We start from the raw sequence: 13726 nt of genomic DNA, 5'->3' as shown, positions 1-13726 counted from the left end.
GCAGGGCTAGAACTCACGAACTGCAAGATCGTGACCTGAGCCGAAACCAAGAGTTAGATGTTTCACTGACTGAGCCACCCAGGTGTGCCCTGAAAAATGTTGATTTTTTCTTTTAATTAAAAAAAAATTTTTTTTAACGTTTATTTATTTTTGAGACAGAGAGACAGAGCATGAACGGGGGAGGGGCAGAGAGCGAGGGAGACACAGAATCCGAAGCAGGCTCCAGGCTCTGAGCCCTCAGCCCAGAGCCCGACGCGGGGCTCGAACTCACGGACCGCGAGATCGTGACCTGAGCTGAAGTCGGACGTTTAACCTACTGAGCCACCCAGGCGCCCCAATCTTTTAAAAATCCCGTAAATGGGGCGCCTGGGTGGCGCAGTCGGTTAAGCGTCCGACTTCAGCCAGGTCACGATCTCGCGGTCCGGGAGTTTGAGCCCCGCGTCGGGCTCTGGGCTGACAGCTCAGAGCCTGGAGCCTGTTTCCGATTCTGTGTCTCCCTCTCTCTCTGCCCCTCCCCCATTCATGCTCTGTCTCTCTCTGTCCCAAAAATAAACGTTGAAAAAAAAAAATTTAAAAATCCCGTAAGTCCTACTGCAGGACGGTTGTGATAGTGCTCTTTGGTAACTAAAGTGAACGTTAGCCTGGTCCCAGCCTTCTGTCCTCTGCCCCGTGTCTCACAAGCTCCTCCCGACTTGCTTTGACCTCATCTTGCTGCTTCCCTCTTCACTGGGTTTCCTATCGTGTGCCTCTTGGCAAAGCAGCTCCTTAGGTCTCTGCTGAGGTCTCCACCTCGCCCTCTCATCCTTTCTTCTTCTCTACCTGAAGAAGTCTCCTCGTAAGGATTCCAGAGTCTCATAACCTCTCTCCACCTCCAGGAGGGGAAGATGCCCATTACATCCCAGATCAGTGGTCCTCAAAGTGTGGCCCCTATGCCAGCAGGATCAGCGTCACCTGGGAACTTGTTAGAAATGCACGTTCTTGACCACCTACCCCAGACCTGCTCTGTCAGAGACTGTGGGGATGGGATCCTGTGATCTGTGTTTTAACCAGTCCGTCAGGAGATTTTGGTGCATGCCAGGGTTTGAGAGCTGCTGTCACATAGGAGGAGTGGGTCCAGTGGCCGTTTTGGGGTTGTTCAAGTTCACAGTTCTGTTCTGGACAGCTGGTGTTCACATGGAACTGTAAGGCTCCATTGTGGAGACAGGGACCACAGACAGAAGGGGAGCCGGCTGACCACTCTGAATGCCTTCTGGCCTCGTCCCCTCCAGAACCTCCCAAAAGGGGATGTCAGCCAGGCAGCTGGGAAGGCAGCCTGGATTCCCACGAGGGCTGTGTCCTGATCAGCTGCATGGCTCTGGGGAGTCACGTCACCTCTCTGGGCTTTGTTGTGAGTCGTGGCCCTCCGTGAATAGAGCAGGATTGTTTGGGGGAAGAAACGAGGTCACTTAGGTGAAGACACTTTGCAGAACTGCAGCTATTTCTCTACTGTAAATTGTCACCAGACAACTAAACTCTTTATGGGAGCGATTCTCAACTTTTTTCCAGTGGCCACACATGGGACTGATTATGCTGACATGCTAAACAGACTCCCCAAAACATTCCAGCTGTGACTGCTGCCAATCCCTCTCTTGCCCATGAGAGAGAATGTCGACAGCATGTGAGTCAGAAGTTCCAGCGGGCAGTATTGTGGCCGTGACCTGATCTGTTCCGGCCGCCCCGCCCCCATTCCAGCCCAGTTCAGCATGCTGCTGTCTCTCTACCCCTGCACTCTCTCTGTGATCTCTCCCTTCCCTGTCTGTCTGTGCCCTGGAGGGGAAGCTCTCGCCCTGTCCCCAGCAGTGTGGCGCTGTCCTGATTCCTTCCGTCCCATGCCACCCACAGTCCTTTCCCAGAGCACATTCAGCCACCTGGGGACCTTGCCTTATTCTGATTTTTTGTTGGGCAGGGGACTGACAGCCTCCAAAAGGAAGCCTTCAGGCTCCTTAATGAAGGGGCAGGATTGGAGCTGCCTCGGCCTCCTCTGGTTCTGCTCCGGGGTCAGGCTGTCACCAAGATGGCCCGTGTCAACAGCAGAGAATCAATGACTGATCACTTCCTTCCTCCTCACAGGTTCCTTGCATGGCAACCCCACCTACAGATAGCCCCTCTCCTCCCTATTACGGTAGTCTGGCTTCACTGTGCTTTACCCAGATGGGAAAGTCTTTATTTACCCTTTGTTCATCAATAGTTCCTGGTGCACAGGTCACAGACTTGGTTTTACATTGTTCCAGTAAGAACTCGTTTGCTTAATAATTAGACATACTTGCGGGTTAAACAAACAACTATTTTTTTATTTGCTACCTCTCACCACTGCTTAGCCCAGAAACAGGGAGGAGGAAGCCACACTTAACTTGTCAAAATGACATTGTTAGCTGCCTCAGGTCTTTTATTAGTTTGGTCACAGAGTAATCAGTCTGAAGTACCGTGTTGTTTCCGGGGAGCCCAAATGCCCGGCCCGAGGGGGCATACCAGTGTTCCTCAACTCAAGTGCCTTCCGGAAGATGCCCTTCGTGAGAGCCGGTAACTTCTCTGTCTTGTTCACCGTCGTGTTTTCTACAGCTTGAGCAAGGCCTGCCCTGGAGTAGGTACCCCATCGATGCAGTTGAGTGAAGGAATGAATGACGGACAAGTGAGGGTGCAGGCCCGTGTCTGTCTCCCTGGACAAGCCTTCCTGGGGCCCTGCAATGAGAGCCTTTTGGGAGAGCTGGCATAGCGGTTTAGGGCATAGGAAACATTTAGAGCAGGAAGTACTCGATAATGTTTCCTGTCCCCCCCCACCCCACCACCACCCCGGAAATGCAGGTAGAGTCCCAAGATCCTGGCATTTAGTCCTTCGGCGTTCTTGCACCACACCCAGCTGCTGTTGGACAAAATTCTCACAGAGAAATGGAGGCCGTCACATTCGTTTGTTGCGGCCCTAGGAGCACAGGGCAGCCCAGTTGTAGGGGCAAGATGCGGGCTGGCACAGCAGCCCATCTCCCGCAGGGACAGCCCCACTCCCACGTGCCACATGCCACAAAGCCAGAACCGACGAAGGCGCGGACCGCTGGCCACAGCCTGACCGTGTCGAGTAGTGGCAGTTGCCACTGCAGGAGGCCGTGGGTGGAGCAGGGCAGGGCCTCGTTCTTCCCGGGAGGTCACACGTGGCCAGGACGTTGTTAGAGGGACCGATGGCACGGACAAGATGTAGACGAAGAGGACGGTCGGCCTTCTCGGTGCAGACAGCAGACAGCCCTCTCGCTAGTTGAGGCAGAAAGGAACCTTCTTTTTCAAGGACAGGAGGCGGCTCTTGGAATCCCCCGGGCAGCCGGAGAAGCAGACGTGGAGGTCATGCCGGATTACGCCCTCAGAGCTGCCCGTGTGTGCCGCCACCCTCCCCGGAACGGCTGCGTGCACACCACACCCGCACCTTCACCCCACAGCTTGGCAGCGCCGTGCCCTCCTGTGCGTGTGAGTAGGCCACGTGCCTGTGCCCTAGATGCGAGAAGGCTCCTGCAGAGCAAGTTTCCGCTTCTACCTCGGGCGGGCACGGACCCCCAGGAAGGGCGTTCGGTGGTGTTAGATGGCCAGAAAGAGGGATATAAACCCCTGACGGAAAAGATGTAGTCGGGAATCTTCCTAGAGCCGAGTCTTCCCAGCCTCAACCACGCGGTTTCTGTTCTCTGTTCTCTCAAAGCCCTTGTGAGAGCCTCCCCCAGGGAGCGAGCCGGGACTTTCCTCCCAGCTGCTGTCCCTGAGTCCCACACACCAGATACTGACTTTTGAGGAAGCTGGTGGAAACGAAGGAGCGCTGGAACCAGGGGACCAACATAGATTCTGGTCCAGGCGTGGCCACTGACCGGCCGTGTATCTCTGAGGAAGGCATTTAGCCTCTCCGGACTCTCTTAGGGTCCTTGCTTCTGAAGAGGGCATAAGAAACCAGCTTCACTGTCTTATAACTCGTGTGATGATACGTGTGGAAGCACTTTTGCAAATGCAGACCACACTTCTCCTGATTTAAGGGATTGTCAACTAGGCGTCTGACTTATTGGAATAGAGAAGGCAGTCACCGGCATGCCCAGAGCTATGTCCCATCCCCAGCCCGGGGGCCCTGACTCATCTTTGCATGTCAGAATGCAAACGAATTGGTGAAATTGTACAGGTAGCCTTGAATCTGTTCTGAGTTGTTTTTAAAATATCATACAAGATATAATTCGGAAGCACCTATTCTTTATTGTTAACGACAAATCGTGTATCAACTGTTTGTCCTAATGTCTTGCTTCTAGGGGACAGAACGTTGTCCCAGCTGATGAAGCAAAAAAGAGAATTTATTTGCTATGTAATTAAAGAGTCTGGGGCAAAGTGGCCAGATCCAGGTGCGTAAATGAAGCTATCGTCATCTGTCTCCATGTCTCAGTTCTGGATTCCTACACAGGCAGGCCCTCTCCGGCCTGAGAGTGCTGGCGAAGATGGCTCCCACAAGCTTCAGGATTACATTTTACCAGCCTAACCACCCCGTGGAAACAGTATGCTTCTTTCCAAATCATTCTAGATTTGACACTCTAGAAGAGACTAGAAATGACTGACTCTGGACGGACTGATCTGGACACGGACCTGTCTGGGTAATGTGTCCTCCCCTTGCGGTTGGGTCGGGGCTGGCCTTTTGCCTCTTGCCCCGTGCCACATGGACTGACAGTGGAAAAGAAGTGGTCGACTAAGGGAAAATTGGACTACTGCTACCAGAAGAAGGAAGAATGGATGCTGGCAAAACCCCAGGTCACCACCCAGCACAGAGGGGAGGCCTGGTACAGCCTAGGCTGATCGAATACAGGCCTTTTTCTAGTCTGAAGAGGAAGACCGGTTTCTGCTTGGTGACTCCCCCCCCCTCCGCCCCCCACCTCAACTTACATGATCCCTCTGCCACCTTACCTCGAGTCCCTGCTCAGTTTTCTTGGTCTCTTACCATTCTGGCCTCACCCCTACTTTGGGAATGAACTCCTCACCTTACTCCCTGGCTGTGACCCTGTAGTCACTTGGGCCTCTATGCATTTCCTTTTCTGGGTCAGATTTCAGGGTGCCTTCTCCTAGGATTGCTAGATACTTTGAACTAACCTGAGCCCGTTCCCAGGCAGACTGATCTTGGAGATCAGGCTGCCACGGACGTTTACCAACTCGTGGGAGAAGGTGCAGAGGCAGGTACTTCTGTCATCTCAGGGTCCCCTAGGAGCCAAGAGCATTTGAACTTGAACTTGCTGTGGGTCAGCAAGAGGAAGGTCAGGAGTTGAGCTATCAGGCCACTCAGCCCTCATTGTTCTCCCCAAAACTCTCGTTGGCCATCTCTAGATCTCAAGCGGTGATTATTCTTTCAGATTTTGTTCTGCTTTCATAGTTCAGGAAACCCGTTTTACATCCCTGTCTCTGGGCTGCTTATGCCAAATGAACTTGCGTGTGGCCAGCTTTCTCACGTACTCCCATCCCTGCCCCTGGCTGTGTTCCTTGTTTGGTCAGTTGCCCCTAGTGAGGATCTTGTTGAATCCGTTAGTCTTCAGCCCCGCCTCACAAAACCTCTCTAGAGTCCCCGGACACGTGAGCACCCAAGAAGAAAGTGGGGCCTTACACAGCCCATCACGTCTGCAGGCAGCGCCTCTGATCGTGCTCCCCGTGTCCCCATGCCCTTCCTCTGCACCACCTCTGCCTTCTCACCTCTCGTCTGCATGAGCCACATAGATCCGGGGCAGCCCCGGTTTGCTTGGAAGCCATTGGACACAGACACGTGAATGAGTGGCAGGTTGTGCTTTCCCACTCCACAGGAGCTGCATCTGGTCAGGGCCCTCGGCCCAGGGCTGGCAGGGGCTGCATTCTCATCCTCAGGATCCCAGCGTCTTATCTATCTTCCCTTCGCTCCGTTGTCCATCTGCGCTCGCCTCCAGCCCCCTTTTCTCCGCAGGCCGGGTGCGCTTTCTGGATAAACTACACAGTGGGGGAAAACCCCTCTCGGATGCATTAGTTGTGTCGTTTTACCCTTATGCTTTTGTTGAATGGTCACGAGAGTCCGGATTGGGTTAGGAAAGGTGAGGAATGGGGAGACGGGCCACTCTTTTATCCCTAGAGTCCTGGAGAGGCTGTCTGCCCCACAGGGCCCCACAGGGTCCATGTGTATGTCCACGAGGTTACTTTGCAGGTCTCGGGCCTCACCTGAACCCCTTTCTTTGTTGACAGGTAGCACGTGCCTAGCCCTTTCCCTCCCACTCATCACCTTGTGTCCACTCCAGGGCCAGACTCTGCAGGGCTGGTCTTGGTGGCTTCTGCTAAAACTGAAAATGCACATTCCATGCCACCCAGTGGTTCTCTGCTTCGAGGAATTTTCCCACATGTGTACGAGGAGGCATGCACAGGGATGTCCAAAGCAGCATTGTTATGCTGGTGAAAAATAGATTGTCCAAATGTTTATAACTAGTGGAATGGAAAACATGAAACCGCTTTTAAACAGGATGGCATTTTACTCAGCAGACAAAGAGATGAATGAGAGCCCTAAGCTTCAGTGATGAATGTCAGAGGCGTGGGTATCAAAGACATGATTTGGAAGGAAAATAGCAAGTCACAGGATGACCATGTGATATTTGTGGACATAAAACACACACACACACACACACACACACACACACACACACACACACAGAAGAGAATACCAAACTGTGTTTGTGGGCTCAGGTACATTTCATGGACATGTCCATGGACCAGAAAGATACACTTAAATTCCAAAATAATATTGCTTCTGGCGAATTCAGTGAGAGAGAAACATAATGGGAACATCAACTTAAAAAATCTGAAGAAATGTGGGGTGCCTGGGTGTTGCAGTCAGTTGAACGTCCAACTTTGGCTCAGGTTATAATCTCATGGGTCATAATCTCATGATTTGTGGGTTTGAGCCCTGCGTCTGGCTCTGTGCTGAGAGATCAGAGTCTGGAGCCTGCTCTCTCTCTGCCCCTTCCCCATGCACGTACACTCTCATTCTCTCTCTCTCTCTCTCTCTCTCTCTCAAAAATAAATAAACATTAAAAAAAAATCTGAAGAAATATTGGTGCACCTGGCTGGCTCAGTCAGAACATGGGACTGTTGATCTTGGGGTTGTAAGTTCGAGCCCCACATTGGGCATAGAGATTGCTTGAAAACAAAATGTTTTAAAACATGAAGAAATATGATTGTTAACAAGCATTTACTCTGCATGATGGGTATATGCACATTTGTTATGTTTTTACGTCTTCACACTTAAACTTTTGATTTGAATTTTAAAAATAATTGAAGAAGGACTGATCGCCACTGTGAGCAATTGAGGAATGATACATCTTTTGGTTGCGAGCGACTGACAACCCAGTTCAAACTGGCTTAAGCTCTTAAAGAGGGAGAATTTTTGGTTTTCAGATCTGAATAACCCCAGAGTAGGTCTTGCTTTGGGATTTCAAATGCGTGGACTGCTTTCTTTCTAGTTGACCTCAGCATCGCTCCTCAAAGTGGTCCCAAGGTGAGTTCAGTAGAAGAAGGGGTTCTTTCTCCTAAATGGTTAAAAGAGAAGGGCCCGGCTAACTTTCCTTGGCCTGGGTTGAGTCACATGCTCGGGTGTGAACCATCACTGTGGTCAGATGGGCTCTGCTGATGGCTCGCTCTGGCCCTGGGTCACACCTCTACCCCAGAGTATGAAGGAGGGGGTGAAGCCAGCTGCACCAGACATCACAGTTGGGGGTGGTATGGGAGCGGTGCTGTCACCACTGAAGGGGGACGCCAAGAAGGCCAGAGCAACAAATGTCCACCTTGAATTGCCAGCTCACTTTTGAAAAGGGATTGCAGAGCGTGTTGTGATAAAGCTGGAATCTTCGAGTCCAACAAACAGTTTGCCCTTCGCCACTTGCCTCTTATCACTCTGCACCCTTTCCCGGGTAATGGGGCTTCCTCATGGGAGTGATACTGGAAATGCCTGAGTAGGGCTCTCAGTAGACGTCCCGTAAGCCATCAGCTCCCCACCCAAGTCGGGGTGGGGGCGTAGACTCTGCCAAGTGAGCTGGGAGCATCGCAGGTGTTTTGCAAATAGGATGGAGCAGATGGATTGAAAGGACGTTTAATATCATTTTGTCTTTGCCAAATAATACTTAACTTGATGTAACGTAAACTACAAACAGTGTGCAGTTTATTGTTGTTACTGTCAAAAAGTCATGCCTTCAGCGATTGTGAGGTGCTCACTAGGGGTGTGGTTTCTTGAGCCCAGCTCGAAGAGAAAGCTGTCCCCTACGTTTGCATAAACCAAGTGACCTGACTTCATGCCAAAGTCCGTTTCCAGTGGAAGTTTGCCCTCACCACCCTCAACTTGCAAACCAGAGAGGGCTGAGGAGAGTCTGCTAATGGTATCTTCGAGCCTTTGTTTTTCCTCCTTAACACCACGCTCCAGGAACCGTGGATCTCCCAGGAGGTGCGACGGGAGTAGCCCTGAACTTAGACTGTATGAACTACCTGTTACCGAGGACCCCGGCGGCCACCAAACTGGGGCTGTTACTGGGGCTTTGTGAAGCACCCACCCCCCCCCGCCAAAAATAAAGCACACTCAGTATGTTCATAACTTTTGTCCCGACAAGCTGTCTTTGATCTCTGCTGATGAAAATCAAACGTGCAGGTTTTTTCAGGATGCCGTAGGCCAAATATAATTAGTATGGAGATTTCTGGTTTGTCCAACTTTCAAGAGAAGGAACCCTACCTGTATTTTGGACCAGCATACCACCACCTAAGTGCAGATGAAGTGATCCTCATCCACGGAACAAGAAGAAAAACGCCAGTTCAAAGGACCTTTGGAACAAGACTCTTGACTAGCCTAAAGTGGCGAGCGCACAGTTCTGTGCAGGGCAGCTGTATCTGACCCATCTAGGCCGGTCTGTTACTCTTTTAGCTCATGACGGGGTGGTTCTGGTTTTTGCATCTCCCATTTAAAACATCAAAAAGCTTTGCATTTGGCCAGGCAGACTTTAAACTCACATCTCCAAAAGTTTAAGTGGCATGAAACTTTATGAAGTTGTGAATCATTCAGTGCCGGTACACCAGGAAGCACACTGTTTTTCTGGACGTGCAGTGGCATCCAGCAGAACCCGTGGAGGCCCCCTTGGCACACTAGATCAGCAGTTCTCAAACTTGTTCATCGCAGGAGCCCTTTATACTCTTTAAAATTACTAGGGACCCCAAAGAGCTTTTTAAAGTGTTCTGTTCCAGCCATTGACATGTACCACATTAGAAGTTAAAACAGAGGACATTTTACTTTTTTAATGTTTGCTTATTTTTGAGAGAGAGTGTGAGCAGGGGAGGGGCAGAGAGAGAGGGAGACACAGAATTTGAAGCAGTCTTCAGGCTCTCAGCTGTCAGCACAGAGCCCGATACGGAGCTCAAACTCACAAACCGCGAGATCATGACCTGAGCTGGTCAGACGCTTCAGTGACTGAGCCACCTGGGTGCCCCAAAACACAACATTTTAAATATGTATTAATTTATTTAAAAATAATCAGAAAACCATTACATGTTAATATAAAGACATACTTTCATGAAAACAACTAAATTTTCAAAAGAAAAAATCCTAGGGAGAAGAGTGGCACTGTTTTACATTTTTGCAGACCTCTTTAGACCTCAGGCTTCACAGAAGGCAGCTCTATTCGCAAAGCTGTCATCCTATCACATGTCAGGTAGCTGCTGAAAAACTCCACTGTGCATTCATTCGTGGAAGGATGGGAGAGAAAAAGGCAATTAGCATCTTAATATAATTATGAAAGTAGTTTGGACTCCTCAGATCCCAGAGAAGTTATGGGATCCTAGGGGTCTATAGACCACACTTTGAAAACTTCCCTATAGGAGTCACATAGTTGAATGCTGTCTAGAACACCAAGGGAAGAAGGAAGAAGGGGAGAGAGGAACCAACTAAGGAATGCTTAACATGTTAAAACATCTAAAATAACCACTAAAATACTAAACACAGAGTATATGATTTCCAATTCAGTGATATGAGAAACAAATATGAGAATGATATGAGAAATGAAAAGAAATTAAAAAAAAACTTAATCCCAAAGGAAGGCAAGAAGAGAGAAAAAAGAAATATAAGAAGGTGAAGGAAATAGCACAAAATAAGATGGTAGGCGTTTCATTTTTTTTTTTTTTCTTAAATGTCTGTGTTCACTGTGATAATTCATCTGACTGTTACAATTACTATTAGGCCATTCGCAGTATGAGTGTATATTTCAGTATGTGGGTACACTTCCATGGAAGTGTTTAAAAATAAGATGGGGCAGGAACACCTGGGATGGTCAGTCAGTTAAGCATCCGACTTTGGCTCAGGCCATGATCTCACAGCTGGTGGGTTGGAGCCCCACATCGGGCTCTGTGCTGACAGCTCAGAGCCTGGATCTTCAGATTCTGTGTCTCCTTCTGTCTCTGCCCCTTCCCTGCTTGCACTCTATCTCTCTCTCAAAAATAAATAAACATTAAAATTTTTTTTAATTAAAAAAAATAAGATGGGGCAGAAATAAATCCAAGCATATTGGAAATTATTTTTATATAAGTATAAATGAATAAAACAATACAGGTAAAAGACCAATACGGTTGAATTGTCAGACCATATTACATACAAAACATCCAGCCACTGTATATATTGCTTGTAAAAGATGCACCTGACCTAAGGATATAGAAAGTTGGAAAGTAAAAGGATGGACAGTGATGTACTGGGAAAATACTAACCACGAAAACAAGTTGGTGTGGCTATATTTATATCAGACCAAATAAATTTTAAGGCAAAAGGAATGACCAACATTTCATTTTAGCAGGAAGACAGAACTACGAGGAGAAGTAGACAAGTTCACCATCACGGAGGAGCAGGTAACACACCTCTCCATGTAACTGGTAGATCAAATAGAGCAAAAGTAAATAATGGTTATAAGGATTCGAACATCACAGATGAACAAATTTGATCTAAGGTGTGCAGAGACAACATGCGCCTGGCGATCGCAGGATCTATGTTCTTGTCACACCTGGAACGTTAGATTGACAATATTCCAGGCCCAAAAGCGATTCTCAACAAATTTCAACGAGTTGGAACCATTCAAACCATATTCTCTGGCCACAGTGCCATTTGGGTAGGAACAAGTAACGAAAGGATCAAGAAGAATTTGTATGCTTGAAAATAAAGAAAATGTCTAAACTTGAGTCCAAGGAAAAAAATCCTGTGGAAATTAGGGCCTATTAGAACTTAAAATAGTGAAAATTATGCAAATGCAGGCTTGTAGCATCCCACTGACACTGCACTTCATAGTCTCACATGCTTGTGATAGCAAAGAACAGAGGTTAAAGATGAACGAATGTCAAGTTGAAATATGTTAGAAAGCGAGCAACTGAAAAGACTCCATAAAGTAGGAGGAAGGGAACAACCCAACACTGATGAAATAGAAAGCATAGATAAATACCAGAGAAGGCCTTGGGCTTTTGAAAAGATGAGTTTCAACAGACTTCTGGCAAGATAGATGATGCAAAAAAGAAGACACACATACACAGTGTTGGAGACTGAAAATAGGGCAGAACTACTGAAGAGTATCCTGACCCGAGTTTCTTCACACCAGAGCTGACTCTTCCCTCAAGGACTGTTTCTTTTCTTGCCCGTTTCATAGACTTGAGCCAGCAACCGCTTTGGCTGGGGGGCTAGACCTCCGGGCTCCCATGGCAGGATCCTGTCTGACTCTCCAGACTCCTGCCTGTGCTAGACGTTCAGACCTGGAGCGTGGAGCACCCCCCCCCCCCCCACCGCCCCGCCGAATCAGGGCCAAGGATTGAGCAAAAAGCTTTGCACCGGCTGAAGGAATGCTACCATCATATAGCTACTGAATGGGGAGAGAATTCCAAGGATAAAAGGGCTGTGGCTGACCAGGAGGCAGTGCCGGCCACAAATAAGAAAATGTCATAACTGCCAGGAAACAAAACAAAAGCACCGACCCAGTGGATGAGTTGGATTTGGGAGGTCTACTGCTCTTCTGTGCCTCTTAAGCTAGGCACAGGTGAACTCACCCCAGTTCTGTTTCACTGTTCCCCGTTTGGAGCCCTCCCCGCAAAATGTTTCCCCGAGCTGGCAGAGTTAGTCTCCTGTGAAGCCGACATTGGCCATACCCAAACTCTCATCTCCTCTCTCTGCGGCGGCTTCTCCAGCTTTTCTCCTGCAGCGCCCTGCCAACGAGGCAGCCCAGCTCTGCAGACTCCGCAGCTTCCTATCCGAGGCTTTGCGCATAACTGAGGAGGAGAAATAGAAAACCAAGGGGTCGATGCAAGCATTGAGAGCACTGAGCAACACAGCGTACACCCGCCATTTTTCACTTTTTCCCTCTAAGAACCCCACCACGTGAGACACATTGTAGGGCCCAAAGCAGACCAGGAAGTTGAAGAGGGTCACGGCGGCCAGCACCACCTCTCTCCAGCGCTTCCGCGTCCCCACTTGGGGTCTGGAGAGCATGATATGCACAAAACGCCAGTAGCAGAAGATGGTGACCAGCATGGGGATGAGGAAGAGGGTGAGACACAGCTCTAGCCGCACAGGAAGCAATATGGCCAATTGCTCTTGGGTGAAGTTGTCATAGCAGAGAGAGAGGCCGTTGGCCTCACCCCCGACCTTGTTGGCTGGTAAGTAATGGACGATGACCACAATGCTGCAGCGTCCGAAGGACAAGAGGCAGGAGACCAGAGAGGTGATCACTCCGTACACGGGTTGACGGGACTGCTTGTACTGCACGGGGAAAGCCACGCTGCGGTAACGCTCGATGCTGATGCCCGCCAGGAGCCACGTGCTGTAGTAGATGCTGCTGTAGAAGCCGTAAGCAGTGAGGGCGCAGAGGACATCCCCCAAGGGCCAGAAATCGTAGGCGGCCTCAACCATCTTGAAGGGCAGCAGCAGCAGCAGCAGGAGGTCCGCCAGCGTCAGGCTGAGCAGGAGGATGTGGACGGGCGCAGGGTGAGGCTGGCGGACCCGCCCCACGAAGGCCCGCAGGGCCAGGAGGTTGGCAGGGAGACCAGTGAGAAAATACACTATGTAGACAAAGAGAAGTCCCAGGCTGTGGGGACTCGGGGCCATCCTTCCTGAAGAGACAGAAAATGAGGTCAGAATCCTCTCTGACCATGGGCTTCCCAGCCCCAAACCAAGGTGACTCCATTGTCAGCCTCAATGTGTCTCCTCTCCCTGCCTTGCCGAGTGGTTGTGGCTGACCCTTCAAAACTGAGCACTGCTCTGCTTCCTGTGCTTCAGGGAGAAAGAAGGCCTCCTTGCTCCCTTGCACAATTACTTCTGGAAGGAAGAAGAGGAAAAGAAAGGAGAGGAGAGGTGGGGAGGGGAGGGAGGGAGGGAGGACAGGACGGAAGAAAGGAAGGATGATTAGTCTCCTAAACGTTGTGATGTCTTAGAAGTTCCCACAGGAAAAGTTCTGAGGTCTCCAAGTCCCCACTGGAAAGGCCCCTTTGTGAGGGCAGTGAGCTCATCTGTCTTGTTCACCACTGTGTCCTAGGACCTGGGACTGTGCCTGGTGCATAGTAGGTGCTCAACACTATCTGTTGATAAATGAATGGCTGTATGAACAGAGGGGAAGGAAACAGCTGCTTCATTACCTAAAGGGACTAAGCCTGAGGCTGTCCCTGAGTTTCTCCAAATTTTGCTCAG

General features: G+C 49.7%; 1 protein-coding gene across 1 annotated transcript; it reads right to left on the bottom strand.

The window, feature by feature from the left end:
• Nucleotides 1-12160: 12160 nt before the first annotated feature.
• LOC125153585 (free fatty acid receptor 2-like) lies at nucleotides 12161-13147 on the bottom strand. The gene has a single exon (XM_047836939.1). The coding sequence runs from the start codon at nucleotides 13145-13147 to the stop codon at nucleotides 12161-12163; it is 987 nt and encodes a 328-aa protein (XP_047692895.1).
• Nucleotides 13148-13726: the final 579 nt, after the last annotated feature.

This window comes from Prionailurus viverrinus, chromosome E2 (genome assembly GCF_022837055.1).
Source record: "Prionailurus viverrinus isolate Anna chromosome E2, UM_Priviv_1.0, whole genome shotgun sequence".
NCBI lineage: Eukaryota > Metazoa > Chordata > Mammalia > Carnivora > Felidae > Prionailurus > Prionailurus viverrinus.
The sequence above is the reverse complement of the archived record's forward strand: the minus strand, read 5'-3'. Positions and strand labels throughout refer to the sequence as shown.